General features: G+C 34.3%; 1 protein-coding gene across 9 annotated transcripts in view; it reads left to right on the top strand.

The window, feature by feature from the left end:
- FAM135A (family with sequence similarity 135 member A) overlaps window positions 1–13,751 on the top strand; it is a 124,529-nt gene that overhangs the window by 99,994 nt on the left and 10,784 nt on the right. For all 9 annotated transcript variants that reach the window (XM_032864436.1, XM_032864430.1, XM_032864428.1 and 6 more), the window contains 4 exons: window positions 3,575–3,666; window positions 4,170–4,267; window positions 6,109–6,260; window positions 7,915–8,025. In XM_032864436.1, coding sequence (XP_032720327.1) covers window positions 3,575–3,666; window positions 4,170–4,267; window positions 6,109–6,260; window positions 7,915–8,025 — 453 coding nt within the window. The remainder of the gene's footprint in view (window positions 1–3,574; window positions 3,667–4,169; window positions 4,268–6,108; window positions 6,261–7,914; window positions 8,026–13,751) is intronic.

Genomic DNA, 13,751 nt, shown 5'->3' with positions numbered 1-13,751 from the left:
AAAAGCCACTAAACTAATTTTTAAAGATAATAATTTTTTACTTTATGTGTTACATCTAATATGTTTTCAGTATTTATAGACATCTTTTAAGTAGTAATTAAACTCCTTTAAATTATTTAAATGGAATTATGTTTCTGAGCCAAAGGCAGGTGCTTACCAATTAAGCCACCCAGGTGCCCCCCTGGAATTTTTTGTCTATTCAACTATTACAAAACCATGAAAAGAAAATGAACAGACCCAGGGGAATTCTACCAAACATTTAATGAAGAATTAATTCCTATGCTCCTGAAACTGTTCCAAAAAATAGAAATGGAAGGAAAACTTCCAAACTCATTTTATGAGGCCAACATCACCTTGATCCCAAAACCAGACAAGGATCCCATCAAAAAAGAGAATTACAGACCAATATCCTTGATGAACACAGATGCAAAAATTCTCACCAAAATACTAGCCAATAGGATCCAACAATACATTAAAAGGATTATTCACCACGACCAAGTGGGATTTATTCCAGGGCTGCAAGGTTGGTTCAATATCCGCAAATCAATCAATGTGATACAACACATTAATAAAAGAAAGAACAAGAACCATATGATACTCTCAATAGATGCTGAAAAAGCATTTGACAAAGTACAATATCCCTTCCTGATCAAAACTCTTCAAAGTGTAGGGATAGAGGGCACATACCTCAATATTATCAAAGCCATCTATGAAAAACCCACCGCAAATATCATTCTCAATGGAGAAAAACTGAAAGCTTTTCCGCTAAGGTCAGGAACATGACAGGGATGTCCGTTATCACCACTGCTATTCAACATAGTACTAGAAGTCCTAGCCTCAGCAATCAGACAACAAAAGGAAATTAAAGGCATCCAAATCAGCAAAGAAGAAGTCAAACTATCACTCTTTGCAGATTATAGGATACTATATGTGGAAAACCCAAAAGACTCCACTCCAATTCTGCTAGAACTTGTACAGGAATTCAGTAAAGTGTCAGGATATAAAATCAATGCACAGAAATCAGTTGCATTTCTCTACACCAACAACAAGACAGAAGAAAGAGGAATTAAGGAGTCCATCCCATTTACAGTTGCACCCAAAACTATAAGATACCTAGGAATAAACCTAACCAAAGAGGCAAAGAATCTATACTCAGAAAACTATAAAGTACTCATGAAAGAAATTGAGGAAGACACAAAGAAATGGAAAAATGTTCCATACTCATGGATTGGAAGAACAAATATTGTAAAAATGTCTATGCTACCTAAAGCAATCTACACATTTAATGCAATCACTATCAAAATCCCATCCATTTTTTTCAAAGAAATGGAACAAATAATCCTAAACCATAAAAGACCTTGAATAGCCAAAGGAATATTGAAGAAGAAAGCCAAAGTTGGCGGCATCACAATTCCAGACTTCAAGCTCTATTACAAAGCTGTCATCATCAAGACAGTATGGTACTGGCACAAAAATAGACACATAGATCAATGGAACAGAATAGAGAGCCCAGAAATGGACCCTCAACTCTATGGTCAATGAATCTTCGACAAAGCAGGAAAGAATGTCCAATGGAAAAAAAGACAGCCTATTCAACAAATGGTGTTGGGAAAATTGGACAGCCACATGCAGAAAAATGAAATTGGACCACTTCCTTACACCACACATGAAAATAGACTCAAAATGGATGAAGGACCTCAGTGTAAGACAGGAATCCATCAAAATCCTTGAGGAGAACACAGGCAGCAACCTCTTCGACCTTAGCTGCAGCATCTTCTTCTAGGAACATTGCCAAAGGCAAGGGAAGCAAGGGCAAAAATGAACAATTGGGATTTCATCAAGATCAAAAGCTTTTGCACAGCAAAGGAAACAGTTAACAAAACCAAAAGACAACTGACAGAATGGGAGAAGATATTTGCAAATGACATATCCAATAAAGGGCTAGTATCCAAAAGCTATAAAGAGCTTAGCAAACTTAACACCCAAAGAAAAATAATCCAATATAGAAATGGGCAGAAGACGTGAACAGACATTTCTGCAAAGAAGACATCCAGGTGGCCAACAGACACATGAAAAAGTGCTCCACATCACTCAGCATCCGGGAAATACAAATCAGAACCACAATGAGATACCACTTCACACCAGTCAGAATGGCTAAAATTAACAAGTCAGGAAATGACAGATACTGGCGAGGATGCGGAGAAGGGGGAACTCTCCTACACTGTTGGTGGGAATGCAAGCTGGTGCAACCACTCTGGAAAATAGCATGGAGGTTCCTCAAAATGTTGAAAATAGAACTACCCTGTGACCCAGCAATTGCACTACTGGGTATTTACCCTAAAGGTACAAACGTAGTGATCCAAAGGGGCACATGCACCTGAATGTTTATAGCAGCAGTGTCCACAATACCAAACTATGGAAAGAACTTAGATGTCCATCAGCAGATGAATGGATATAGAAAAGGTTGTATATATGTACAATGGAATACTATGCAGCCATCAAAAGAAATGAATTCTTGCCATTTGCGACAACGTGGATGGAACTAGAGGGTATTATGCTTAGCGAAATAAGTCAATCGGAGAAAGCCAACTATCATATGATCTCCCTGATATGAGGAAGTGGAGATGCAATGCGGGGGGTTTGGGGGGTAGGAAAAGAATAAATGAAACAAGATGGGATTGGGAGGGAGACAAACCATAAGAGACTCTTAATCTCGCAGAACAAACTGAGGGTTGCTGGGGGGAGGGATGTCAGGAGAGGGTGGTGTGGTTATGGACATTGGGGTTGGGGGTGTGTGCTGTGGTGAGTGCTGTGAAGTGTGTAAACCTGGTGATTCACAGACCTGTACCCCTGGGGCTAAAAATATATGTTTATAAAAATATTTAAAAATTACAAAAAAAAAGAGGAGACCCAGAAATATGACTAAAGTCTCAGCACAATAAAATATATAAGAAATAAAAAAAAAAAAAAGTGAACAGGTTAAATCTGAATCTAAAATGCATTCAAAGGGTGCCTGGATGGCTCAATTGGTTAAGCATCTTACTTGATTTTGGCTCAGGTCCGTGATCTCAGGTTCATAAGGTGGAGCTCTGTGTCAGGCTCCACACTCAGCGTGGAGTCTGCTTTGGACTCTCTCTCTCCATCTTCTTCTGTCCCCGCCCCTCTTCCCCGCTGTCTCTCTCTCTCAAATAAATAAATAAATCTTAAAAAAAAAATGCATTCAAGGTTTTTTAAATAATCAACTATAGTAATGATGGAAGGAGTACTTCCATAAGTCATTCACAGTAACCACAGCCAGCAGTCTCCAAAGCTAACAATTAATAAAAACACCATCAGGTGGGAAAGCAAAAGCATCAATGTCACCAAAATTCCTAAGAAGCAAATTGTTGAAAGATACTGTATGGCTACTTGAAATCAGCCTTGACATGGAATTGAGAACTCTATTTCAGGTTGTACTGTCTGTTCAAAACTGGCAGAGATCATATAATTCTCTTCAAATATACGATGATGTACTTTGTACATTTTACTTTATCTTGTCCTTCAGACATAATTTTTCATTTTCTTTATTTTCTAGGTAACAGTGCAGATCTCCGATTAGTGAAAACTTACATTGAACTTGGACTGCCTGGGGGAAGAATTGATTTTCTTATGTCTGAGAGAAATCAGGTACAATATTATGACAGTGTTTTCAATGGAAGCAAATATTTTTGTACTAGTTTCTACCTAATTGTTTACTACAAAATGCTTATACTAATAGAAATAATTTTTCTGATTTGTATGAAATTTCACATTAATGCATATACTAACGAAATTGAAATGAAATGATTTATAATTTGGCTTATGAGCTCTTCACATGCACAAAATTTCTAGAATTTCACATTTCTATGCAAAAATTTCATTAATTAAACCATTATAAATAACCTTAAGTTAAATGTGGGTATTGGCAAAAGAACTAATGAAGCAAGTATTATTAAGAACACTGAATTTTTTTCTTTTCCTGGAAATTTCACTTTTTGCTCAGTTCATATAATGAATATTATTCACCAGCTTCTCTAAAAACCACCCATCTTAACCATATTTTCAACACCTAAATCAAAAATAATGTTTATATTGTTTTTCCTGTGATTATTCATATTTAGCATAATATATGTCTGTTTTCCTTTATTCAGAATGATACTTTTGCTGATTTTGATAGTATGACTGATCGCCTTCTGGATGAGATCATACAATATATTCAGATATATAGCCTAACAGTCTCAAAAATAAGGTAACTTTTATAATTCTCTGTAATATTAATTAACATACCTTTATGTCTCTATGAATTAAACAGAAAACATTAAATAGAAACAGAAAAATTAAACAGAATTTGTGGTAGTTTTGTTGCCCTATTATGAAATACAGGAGACCACAATTCAGTTTGTCTAATTTAAAGAGAAAAGAAAAAATTTAAAAATTTTAGGGAAAGACCACATATGATTCCATTTCTATGAATTATTCAGAATAGCAAATCTCTTGAGATAGGAGTAGTTTAATGACTACTTAGGGCTGGGGGAGATGGCAGATGGCGCCCGTAATAGCTAAGGGATTCAGGGGTTTTTTGAAGTGGTGAAAATGTTCCAAAATCTCTTGTGGTGGTTACACAACTCTAAATACACTAAGAACCATTAAATTATACATTTTAACGGATGAATGTATGTGTGAATTGTATCTCAATAAAGCTGTTACCAAAAAGAAAGATTTTAGGGCAATGGATATATACAAACAAATGAAACAAAAAATTACTTTCAAGGTCTCCTAACTCTACTTTGTGAGTCAGTTTTCCATAAGCACGATGGTCAAAGCAATATGTGTCTCATAATTCAAACAGATACTGTGGATAGACATGGGAGATAGAAAAATATTTGTTTCCTCTGGTATGGTAGGACTTAAAGAAAAAGTCAAAACTAGTCTTTCTGCCTCAAAAAGTAGAATAATAGTTACCTTCGTATCTCAACTAGGTTAGAGGAAGAAACTGGGCTCTTATAACCATAGGCTTTTGAAAGAGTTTGTTTCCAGTTTGAATTATGGAGAATAAGCACTAAAAAGAGAGATAAATAGGTTTTTATTTGAAGTCATTTTAAAAAAACATTTATTTTAAAATGGGTGGAGATACAAGTATGTTAGGAGGGAGGAGAGATGTATTTTCTTATTCTAATTATTCTCTTCATTTATAGATTTTAAAATACATTTTATTTACTGAATTTTCTACAGTGATCTAATATTCCTTTTATTCACTTATTATATTATGATGAGAAAATAATATTTCAGTTTTTTTTCATTTATCCACAAATATATTACCTCTTTTAGATTAAATTATTAGTTATAATTAACCATTATTCAAAATCCTGATCTGGTTAATTGAGGACTATTAGTTGCAGTCATAACTCTCACCCCACAGCTTCAGGAACTTCCAGTTTGGGAGGGAAGTTTATCCTGAGCTTCTCACTAGCTATATTGGTAAACCAGTTTAAGACAGCTTTCAAACTCTCTTCTTTCACTGTTAATTTTCCCCAGGGACTAATATACCATCTAGTGAATAACGATGATAAGTAAAAAGGCTCTTTTGATTTAAACCATTCCTTAATAAAGGTGAGATGCTTTATAAATTTTAGGGTATAGACCAGAAAATAAATGAAATGGGTATATAATTTTTCCTAAGCTATCCTTTATAGGTACAATTTCATTATTTTGTTTTAAATCATGACTCAATAAGTAATAATTGGCACGTGTGCCTAAGGAGGCAAATTTATCATCTAGTCAATGTATAGTTACTTTTAAAATATATTTATTTCTAAGCAGTTATAACTATGAATAAAAATTTTCTGATAAGTAATATCTTATTTTGATAAACATTTAAATTATATAGTAGAAATTTTCTACTACATTCTCACATTTTTTTCCTTCAAAATATAAGTTATATCATTTCAAAGTATCAAAACATAGCTTTAAAACATATTAGAAATTTCCAGATACTTAGTATGTCACATCTGTGTATAGAGGTATCAGCTTTAATATTTCTTTTTTAAGATTAATACTATGGGAGAAATGTCTTTTTTTTTTTTCTTAAAGCTTTATTGGACATTCCTTGGGCAATTTAATAATCCGTTCAGTGCTTACAAGGCCAAGGTTTAGATATTACCTCAACAAACTTCATACCTTTTTATCTCTTTCTGGACCTCACCTTGGTACACTCTACAATAGCAGTGCTCTTGTTAATACAGGTAACAAGTTTTATTGTTCAGTATAAAAAATATGGCATGGGGAGAAAATTTAAATACAAATTTAAAGTTTTCTGGTATTTATTTAAAGCTGACCTGTCACATACTTGGAATTTTATGAAAAAAATGTAGAAATTTTTCTGTTTCGTCATGTACGTGAAATCAATAAAAGTCATTTCAGAAAATGAATGTTATCATATTGAGATGATATGTATCAAAAGTGACAAGAGTGTTTTGAACTAATTTTTATTAAACTATATAAATATTTTCGGTATATGTTTATCTTAAAAACAGGCTATTCTGTTGTTCCATCAGTTGAGCAGATAAAAAATAAATACCTATATTTAATATATTATAAAGTTACAAAATATTATATATAGAATTTTAACTCTGATTTTGGTTTGATAACAAAGGGATGTTATGAGAAAATAAATTCTAAAATTTTTTAAAACTTAAAATGAAAGTAAAGACAATTTTGATTAGAATGAATATTCTCATCAAGAAAGATCTGATACTTAATTTGCCTTTTGTTTGGTATGGTTTTTTCCCTTAGATTTTTTTAAGTAGTTTTTATAGTTTAGTCCATTGATTCCCATTGTGAGAATAAAGTAGATTATATTCTGTCTCTCTGCATTGAGCCTTGAAACTCACTTCCATTTTCTCTTTCACTTTCATTGACAAAGAAACCATTCTATTTTCCTTGTATCCTGTTCCAGACCATGGTATCCACAAACATCTAGTTCTAGATTTTTACAGTTTTTTTTAAAAGAGGGCATGAAAAAAATGAAATCTATAAGTAATGTAAAATAGAACCCAATGTAAATAGGATGCAGTACTTTGAATTTTTTTTTTCACTGAAATTTACCCCAAATAGGATTACAAGATTTAATCAAAGAGGTTTTTTTCTCTTTTCTTGCCCTGTTCTCCTCTGTAATATTAGAAACAATAAAAGTGGAAATTAATATTTTGCACAATCTTGAAAACCTGTTCCAGAGAATGATTAGGGTTTCTCTTAATTAAGGGGAAGATGCATTTAAATATGCGTAACTGATAATACAAAGAAATACAATTAAATATGAAACTTAAGAGGTACCTCTGGCTCAGTTGGTTAAGCATTCGAGTCTTCATTTCAGCTCAAGTCATGATCTCAGGGTCCCTCTCCTCTGCCCCTCCCCAATAAATAAATAAATCTTCATTATATTCAGCTATTACTAGAAAACATTAACCAATTGCTCATTGTAAGAGATAGTCCTTATACAGTTTGTCTACCATATCTATATTTATCTCTAGACTAAAACACTCAGTGCTTAAGCGTTTGGATCTACTACTGTGAAGTTTTTTCCATCTGTGCTTCTTTATAATTTGAAAAATATATCTAAAGGTACACTTTTCCCAAATTTGTCCTTGAATCATTATCTATTTCATTAGTGAATGTGATCGAAATAGCAAGCTCTCTATCAACCACCATTAACCCATAGTTAACTTAAATGTGTTTATATTTATTATCAGAAAAAGGAAATAATTTACAAATATATTTTTTATTAGTTAAGAAAATGCTTGTTTGGTAGATCTCATTTTTGAAGTGAAATATATACTAAAATTAATAATCTTGGCATGTATTTCCAGTATTATTCACATATCATTTGTAACTCTGTAGGTCTATGGTTCATGCAGAAATGGAAAAAATCAGGTTCTCTTTTACAACTGACATGTCGAGATCACTCAGACCCTCGCCAAACTTTCTTATACAAGCTTAGTAATAAAGCAGGTAAGTATATAGTTAACAGTTTTGAAAACATTCACTTGAAAACCTTTTTTAAAAATCAACCTATAGCAAATAATCAACATGTCTTTCTGGTGATTAAAAAACTATTAATCAGTTGTAATTTTTTAATAATGAAATAGCAGTTATAATTAACATGGTTGTTTGATTTTTTTTTTTTTTTACATGATCATATTTGTGTTGTGTAAACACAGGTACTTTGAGATTATTCTAGGGGAACTTGAGTGGCTCAGTCCAGTAAGCGTCTGCCTTCAGCTCAGGTCATTATCTCAGGGTCCTGGGATCAAGCCCTGCATTGGGCTCCCCCGTTTCTCTCTGCGTGCCACTCCTCCTGCATGTTCCTTCTCTCTCTCTCTCTCTCTCTCTCTCTCAAGTAAATAAATAAAATCAAAGAAAAAAAAGAAAATATCCTAAACTTTTCAACATTTATAATTCAGTACCAATTGTGAGTCAGTTTTTGAACTGGGCCTTTGCATGTCCTAGCCCTTTAGTCCTCTTGCCCCAGTCCTCAACCCTTTAAAATAAACTGTCACATATTCTTTTGCCTTCCTATCCAAGGACTATAAAACTTTTCTGTAAAATATCAAAAACTATTTGAGGAGGAGGGAGCCAAAGAGGAGAGAGAGAGAGAGAATCTTAAGCAGGCTCCATACCCAGCACAGAGCCCAGCTTGTTGACCCAGTCTCGCCACCCTGAGACCATGACCTGGGCTCAACTGACTGAGCCACCCAGGTGCCCCTAGAAACTAAACTATTTATAGTTATTCCTTCTACAAATTTCCATTACTGGATGAATCTTTTTACTCATCTCTTATTAACTGATTATTAGATATATTCCCCACCTTGCATTATATTCCAGGCTTTCACAACCTGAGGTCCTCAACTACTACTTTACCAGTTTCACACTCATGTCTCTCTACCATATTCTTTCCACTTTGTCTTTTGAAATCTCCATTTGAGGGGAAGAGACTGACTTCATATGTTTATCTTCTTCGAAGAATGCTGTCTCTACTCTTATGAACATGGAGATATAAGTGAAACCTGGATACTTCCCACCACACCCCAATTTCCCCACTCCCCTTGGCTGTAGAGCAGAGGCTGGCAAACTTTTTCCCTAAGGGCCGATAGTAAGTATTTTGGCTTTGCAGGCCTTGTGATCTCTGTTGCAGCTACTCAGCAATACCAATGTAGGGCAAAAACAGCCCTAGACAATACATAAGCAAATGGGTGTGGCTAAGATCCAACAAAAAATTTAAAACAACAACAACAAAAAAAAACCACTTTATCCCCCCCCAAAAAAGGCAGCTGGCCAGATCCCACAAGCCATACTGTGCTAAACCGTTCTCTAGGAGAACCTCAATTTTTCATTTACTGAGTACCACCTAGAGTGGAGAAAATAGTCCTCTTGCTTTCCATTTCTAGTTGCAATCATTATTCCTCTACTGTCTTAAAACTATCCTTTGAGGTTTGTACCCTCCAAACCCTGTTGCCTTCTAGTCATCTTTAATACAATGATCTCCTGGTCACTGCTCACATATTCAGTGAGATCTCTGATAAGAATTCATTGACAAACATACAGTTATGCTCAGGAGAAGATACCATTCTTCGATCTTAATATCCTTAATCTTGGAATCATTTTTGATGAAGTCAACCCTTTAGATGATTATCAAACATTAAGAACCTTTCTCCACTGTGGGAAGGTTCCATTCTACTCCATTTTAAACCCATACCCATGGCTCTATTCCATCCCTGAAATTTCACACAGTTCTATTCTGAGACTAAAATATTTCCTACCCTTCTTTCTCACTCCCTTATTCTCATTTGCTTTTTAGACTATTTAAGATCCCTACTCAGTTTCTTAAATTACCTTGTCCTTCATGGTTCTCCTCCCTTCTGATCTGTGCCAGCCTACATGAATTTTTATTTTTATATACATTTTTATCACTCATACATTATTACCGTGTGTTTTTCCATCTTAGCCATCCAGCAACCTGTATTACTGTTTCTTTACCTGGCTTGTTGAGCTCTACCAAAATGGATCATGCAGACATGCAGATCAGTACTACTGTAGATCCAGGACATTCCCAAGTGGTTAACTCTGAATCCTTCCTAACCATTTCCTAGAAGCTTTTCCATTTTGTTTTGTTGTTGTTGTTGTTGTTTTTAAGATTTATTTAGTGAGTACAGGTTGGGGGAGGGTCAGAGGGAGACAATCTCAAACAGACCTCGCTGATTGCCAAGTCTGATGTGGGGCTTGATCGTACAACCCATGAGACCATGACCTGAGCCAAAATCAAGAGTCAGACCATAACTGACTGAGTCATCCAGGTCCCCCAAAGCTTTTCCAGTTTTTTACCTCTTAGCCTCAGATTTTAAACTACCACTGTTACCTTCACTTCTATAAATGACTTTGTTTCCTTCTCATATATCTATGAGAGTCAAGGCCATCAAGTGAGAACTTTCCTACTTCCTTTCTTTTTACCTACAAACATTAGCACACTTGTGCTTTCCTCCTAGTTCAGTAAAATATATTTTATTTGTGGTCCAAGAACAATTTCCCTTTCTGTTTTAGAACCTGTTACTTCTCTCTGTCTTTAAACTCTTCCTCTTCAGTGGCTTATCCCTTAAAATATCAAGTTATTCCATTTTCTCCCATCTTAAATCATAGTAATAATAAATACCTCCTTTGATCCCTAATTCTGTATATTTGTATTTCTCTTTTTTATATACAAATTGAGCCTCTTCAAAAAAAAAAAAAAACATTTACTTTCACTACTTCCTCACCTTTTATTTCACTCCACAAGTATAATCTGATTTCTGTTCTCACCATTCTATTGAAGGTTGCCATAACCAGTTATCTTTTTTCTTTCTTTTATTTGAATATGCTGGCATTTATGACTATTGAAAATACCCTTATTCTTGAAATACTTTCCTACCTCCCATTCTGTATCAGCCTTTCTTGGTTTTCTTCAATGTTGTTTCCGACACAGATTTCTTTTCTCTCCTTGTGCCTTAAATAGAGATGTTCTTGGACTCCATCTTCTGTCGTCTGCTCTTTCACGCTATACATTCTTCTTTGACAGCATCATTTCATATCCATCTTCACCATCGGTAGCTCAGATATGTATCTCTAGTTCAGTCCTCTAGCTGTATTCTAGACTGATATGCCCAGCTGCCTACTAAGCACATTTACTTAGATGGTTCATGGTTACCTACCTCAAATGCTGTGTTTTCAGATACCTCACCTTTCCCTTCAGATTAATTTCTCTTCATTCCACAACTATCACTATCTGCCCAGCCAAAAACTTAGAAGTTGTCCTTTAGACTCCTCTTTTCAATATCCCCACACATCTGCTTAGTTACTAAGCCCTGAAACATTCGGCCTTTTTTTATAGCTCATGGAGTCTTCTCTTTCTTTTCTTTGTCCCACTGCCTTAGGTCAACCACAGATTATTGCTGTGGCCTCCAAACTGATTATTTGTCCTCCAAACTGGTTATTCTCCTCCATCTCATTTCCTCATTAGATAAAATTATCTTCTAAAAATTAAATCAGACCATATTGCTCCTGTTTGAAAATCTTTTCATGGTGTGTTGTGGCTTTCAAGATGAGGTTTAAATTCCATGGCTTAGGGCATCACATCCTTTAAAATCTGGTTCCTGATTCTTTTGCTGATTTCAAATCCTACTCTGCCCATGCACACATCCTTTGCTTTAGATATGCCACGCGTTATATGCTTGCATTCATCCATGCTTTTTCTACCACCATTCCTCCCCATGTGTTTACTCATCTTTTTAGAACCAGTTCTCTCTATCTTTTAAAATTAGACACCATCTGCTATTAAAAGCTTTCTTGAGGCCTTCTCTGATTTAAGCTTCTCTACTCTCAGAGTACCCAGTAGATTGCCCAGTATTCATGTTTATATCCCAGATCTTACACCTCCAAACTGACCTCATTAATGAATTCCAATCTTCATTTGCATGCTAGACATCTCTACTTACATATGAGACATATGTCTAAACCTGAATATATTGTCTTCTTTTACTAACTCTTTTTTCATTATTTTTAAATGGTACTCTGTCTTCTAAATTACTTAGTTTGAAATACTTCGATGTCATCTTTGACCTCTCTTCTTTGCATTCTACTTCCCAAAATTGTTAATATTATAACTGATCTCTCATGGCATTATATATGAACCTCTATTACCATACCTGCTATAGTTTATCTCATATAATCATTTTTATGCACCTTAGCTTCCTTTCCAGTAGTAGGATCCATTTGTGACAACACTTTCCTACTCCCCACATAAACACTCAGTATTTACTATAGTTTTCCCCCTTACTAGGTATTTGGTATAAACTTGCTGCATCAGCAAATGATTTTTTTCAAACATTTTCCATGTCCAGAATCAGGTCAATATTATATGGTAAGCCAAAAATCAAACCTATATATTTGGTGACTGATAATTCCAAACTGGAAGTGACTTAACTGGTAATTTAAGCCCTGGCCATTTAAATCTATTTTTTGTCTACATTCTCATCACCCATGTCCTCCATTTTGCTTTTGAAACATTTGATGTAAACACTGGATAGATTTACTAATTGAATAATGCCCACTTCAGTTGAGTGCTGTTTAAGCTTTTTCAGGATTCTGTCTTAAATGTTGTTATTAACGTGAGAAAGAGATGCTGGAATGATTATTTCATGTATTGTCTGTTACTAGAATCAGTGAAAGAAACGTTCTTTTATAGGTCAAGTTTTATGTTTTGTTTCTAAGAGTACAAAGCAACAATAAGTTACATATAGTGCACAGAAATATTCACTTGATTCACTAATATATAAAATATGCCTACAAAGCAAATAGAGTATATAGATCTCACATGGGAAAAACTTACTGACACCAGCTAGAACTATTGTGTTCTAGGTATATGAAGTTTGTACCACTGCTGTTGACAGGCTAGAAAATAAAGGAAAGGCAAAACTCTATAAATGTTCCCTGGAGTCTGTGTATTTATACTGTATTTTATGAAGTAAAATTAGCAATAGGAATAGTAGCAACATAAGAAAATAAAAACACTAAAGAAGGCATAAATAAAATTTTACTATAAAAATTCTATAACCCATGGCTTTCCCTGTCTGAACAGGTATTTGTATTATTTCTAATTATTAATAGATGTGAGTAGATCATTTGCACTTGAGTTATTTCTTGCCTTAGAATGCACAGCAAGACTTGTTCGTACCTTCCTTCCAGTTGTTGGTACTGGAACTGTTTAAGAGCCAGACTTTAAGTCACAAGTAGATTATTTGTCTTAGCTGAAAAACTGAGTAGGATACTTAATCTAAATAGACTTCAGTTTCTTCATTGGTAAAATGGGAATAATAGTATCTTCTTCATAAGACTATGAAAGGATTAAATGAGATAATGCATGTGAAACAATTACTGTTTTGAATAGCACAAAACTCAATAAATGTTAGATGGTAAAAATAGCTCTAAATGAAGAGATGCCTGAACTAAAATGATATTAGTATTATAGATTATAGAAATTTGCCTTCACATTACCATCACAAATCTGTTGTAGGAAATTATTATGACAGAACTATTAAAAATACTGACTATAAAAAATTACTCAAATGATGTATTCAGATTATATTTATGTTTCAAGATTTCTACTTGTACTCAAATATGAGTCTTTTAATATGCATCTGAACTAACAT

The sequence above is a fragment of the Lontra canadensis genome, unplaced genomic scaffold (assembly GCF_010015895.1).
Source record: "Lontra canadensis isolate GAN:19392208 unplaced genomic scaffold, GSC_riverotter_1.0 scaffold27, whole genome shotgun sequence".
Classification (NCBI taxonomy): domain Eukaryota; kingdom Metazoa; phylum Chordata; class Mammalia; order Carnivora; family Mustelidae; genus Lontra; species Lontra canadensis.
This window is presented reverse-complemented; position numbering and strand designations above follow the sequence as displayed.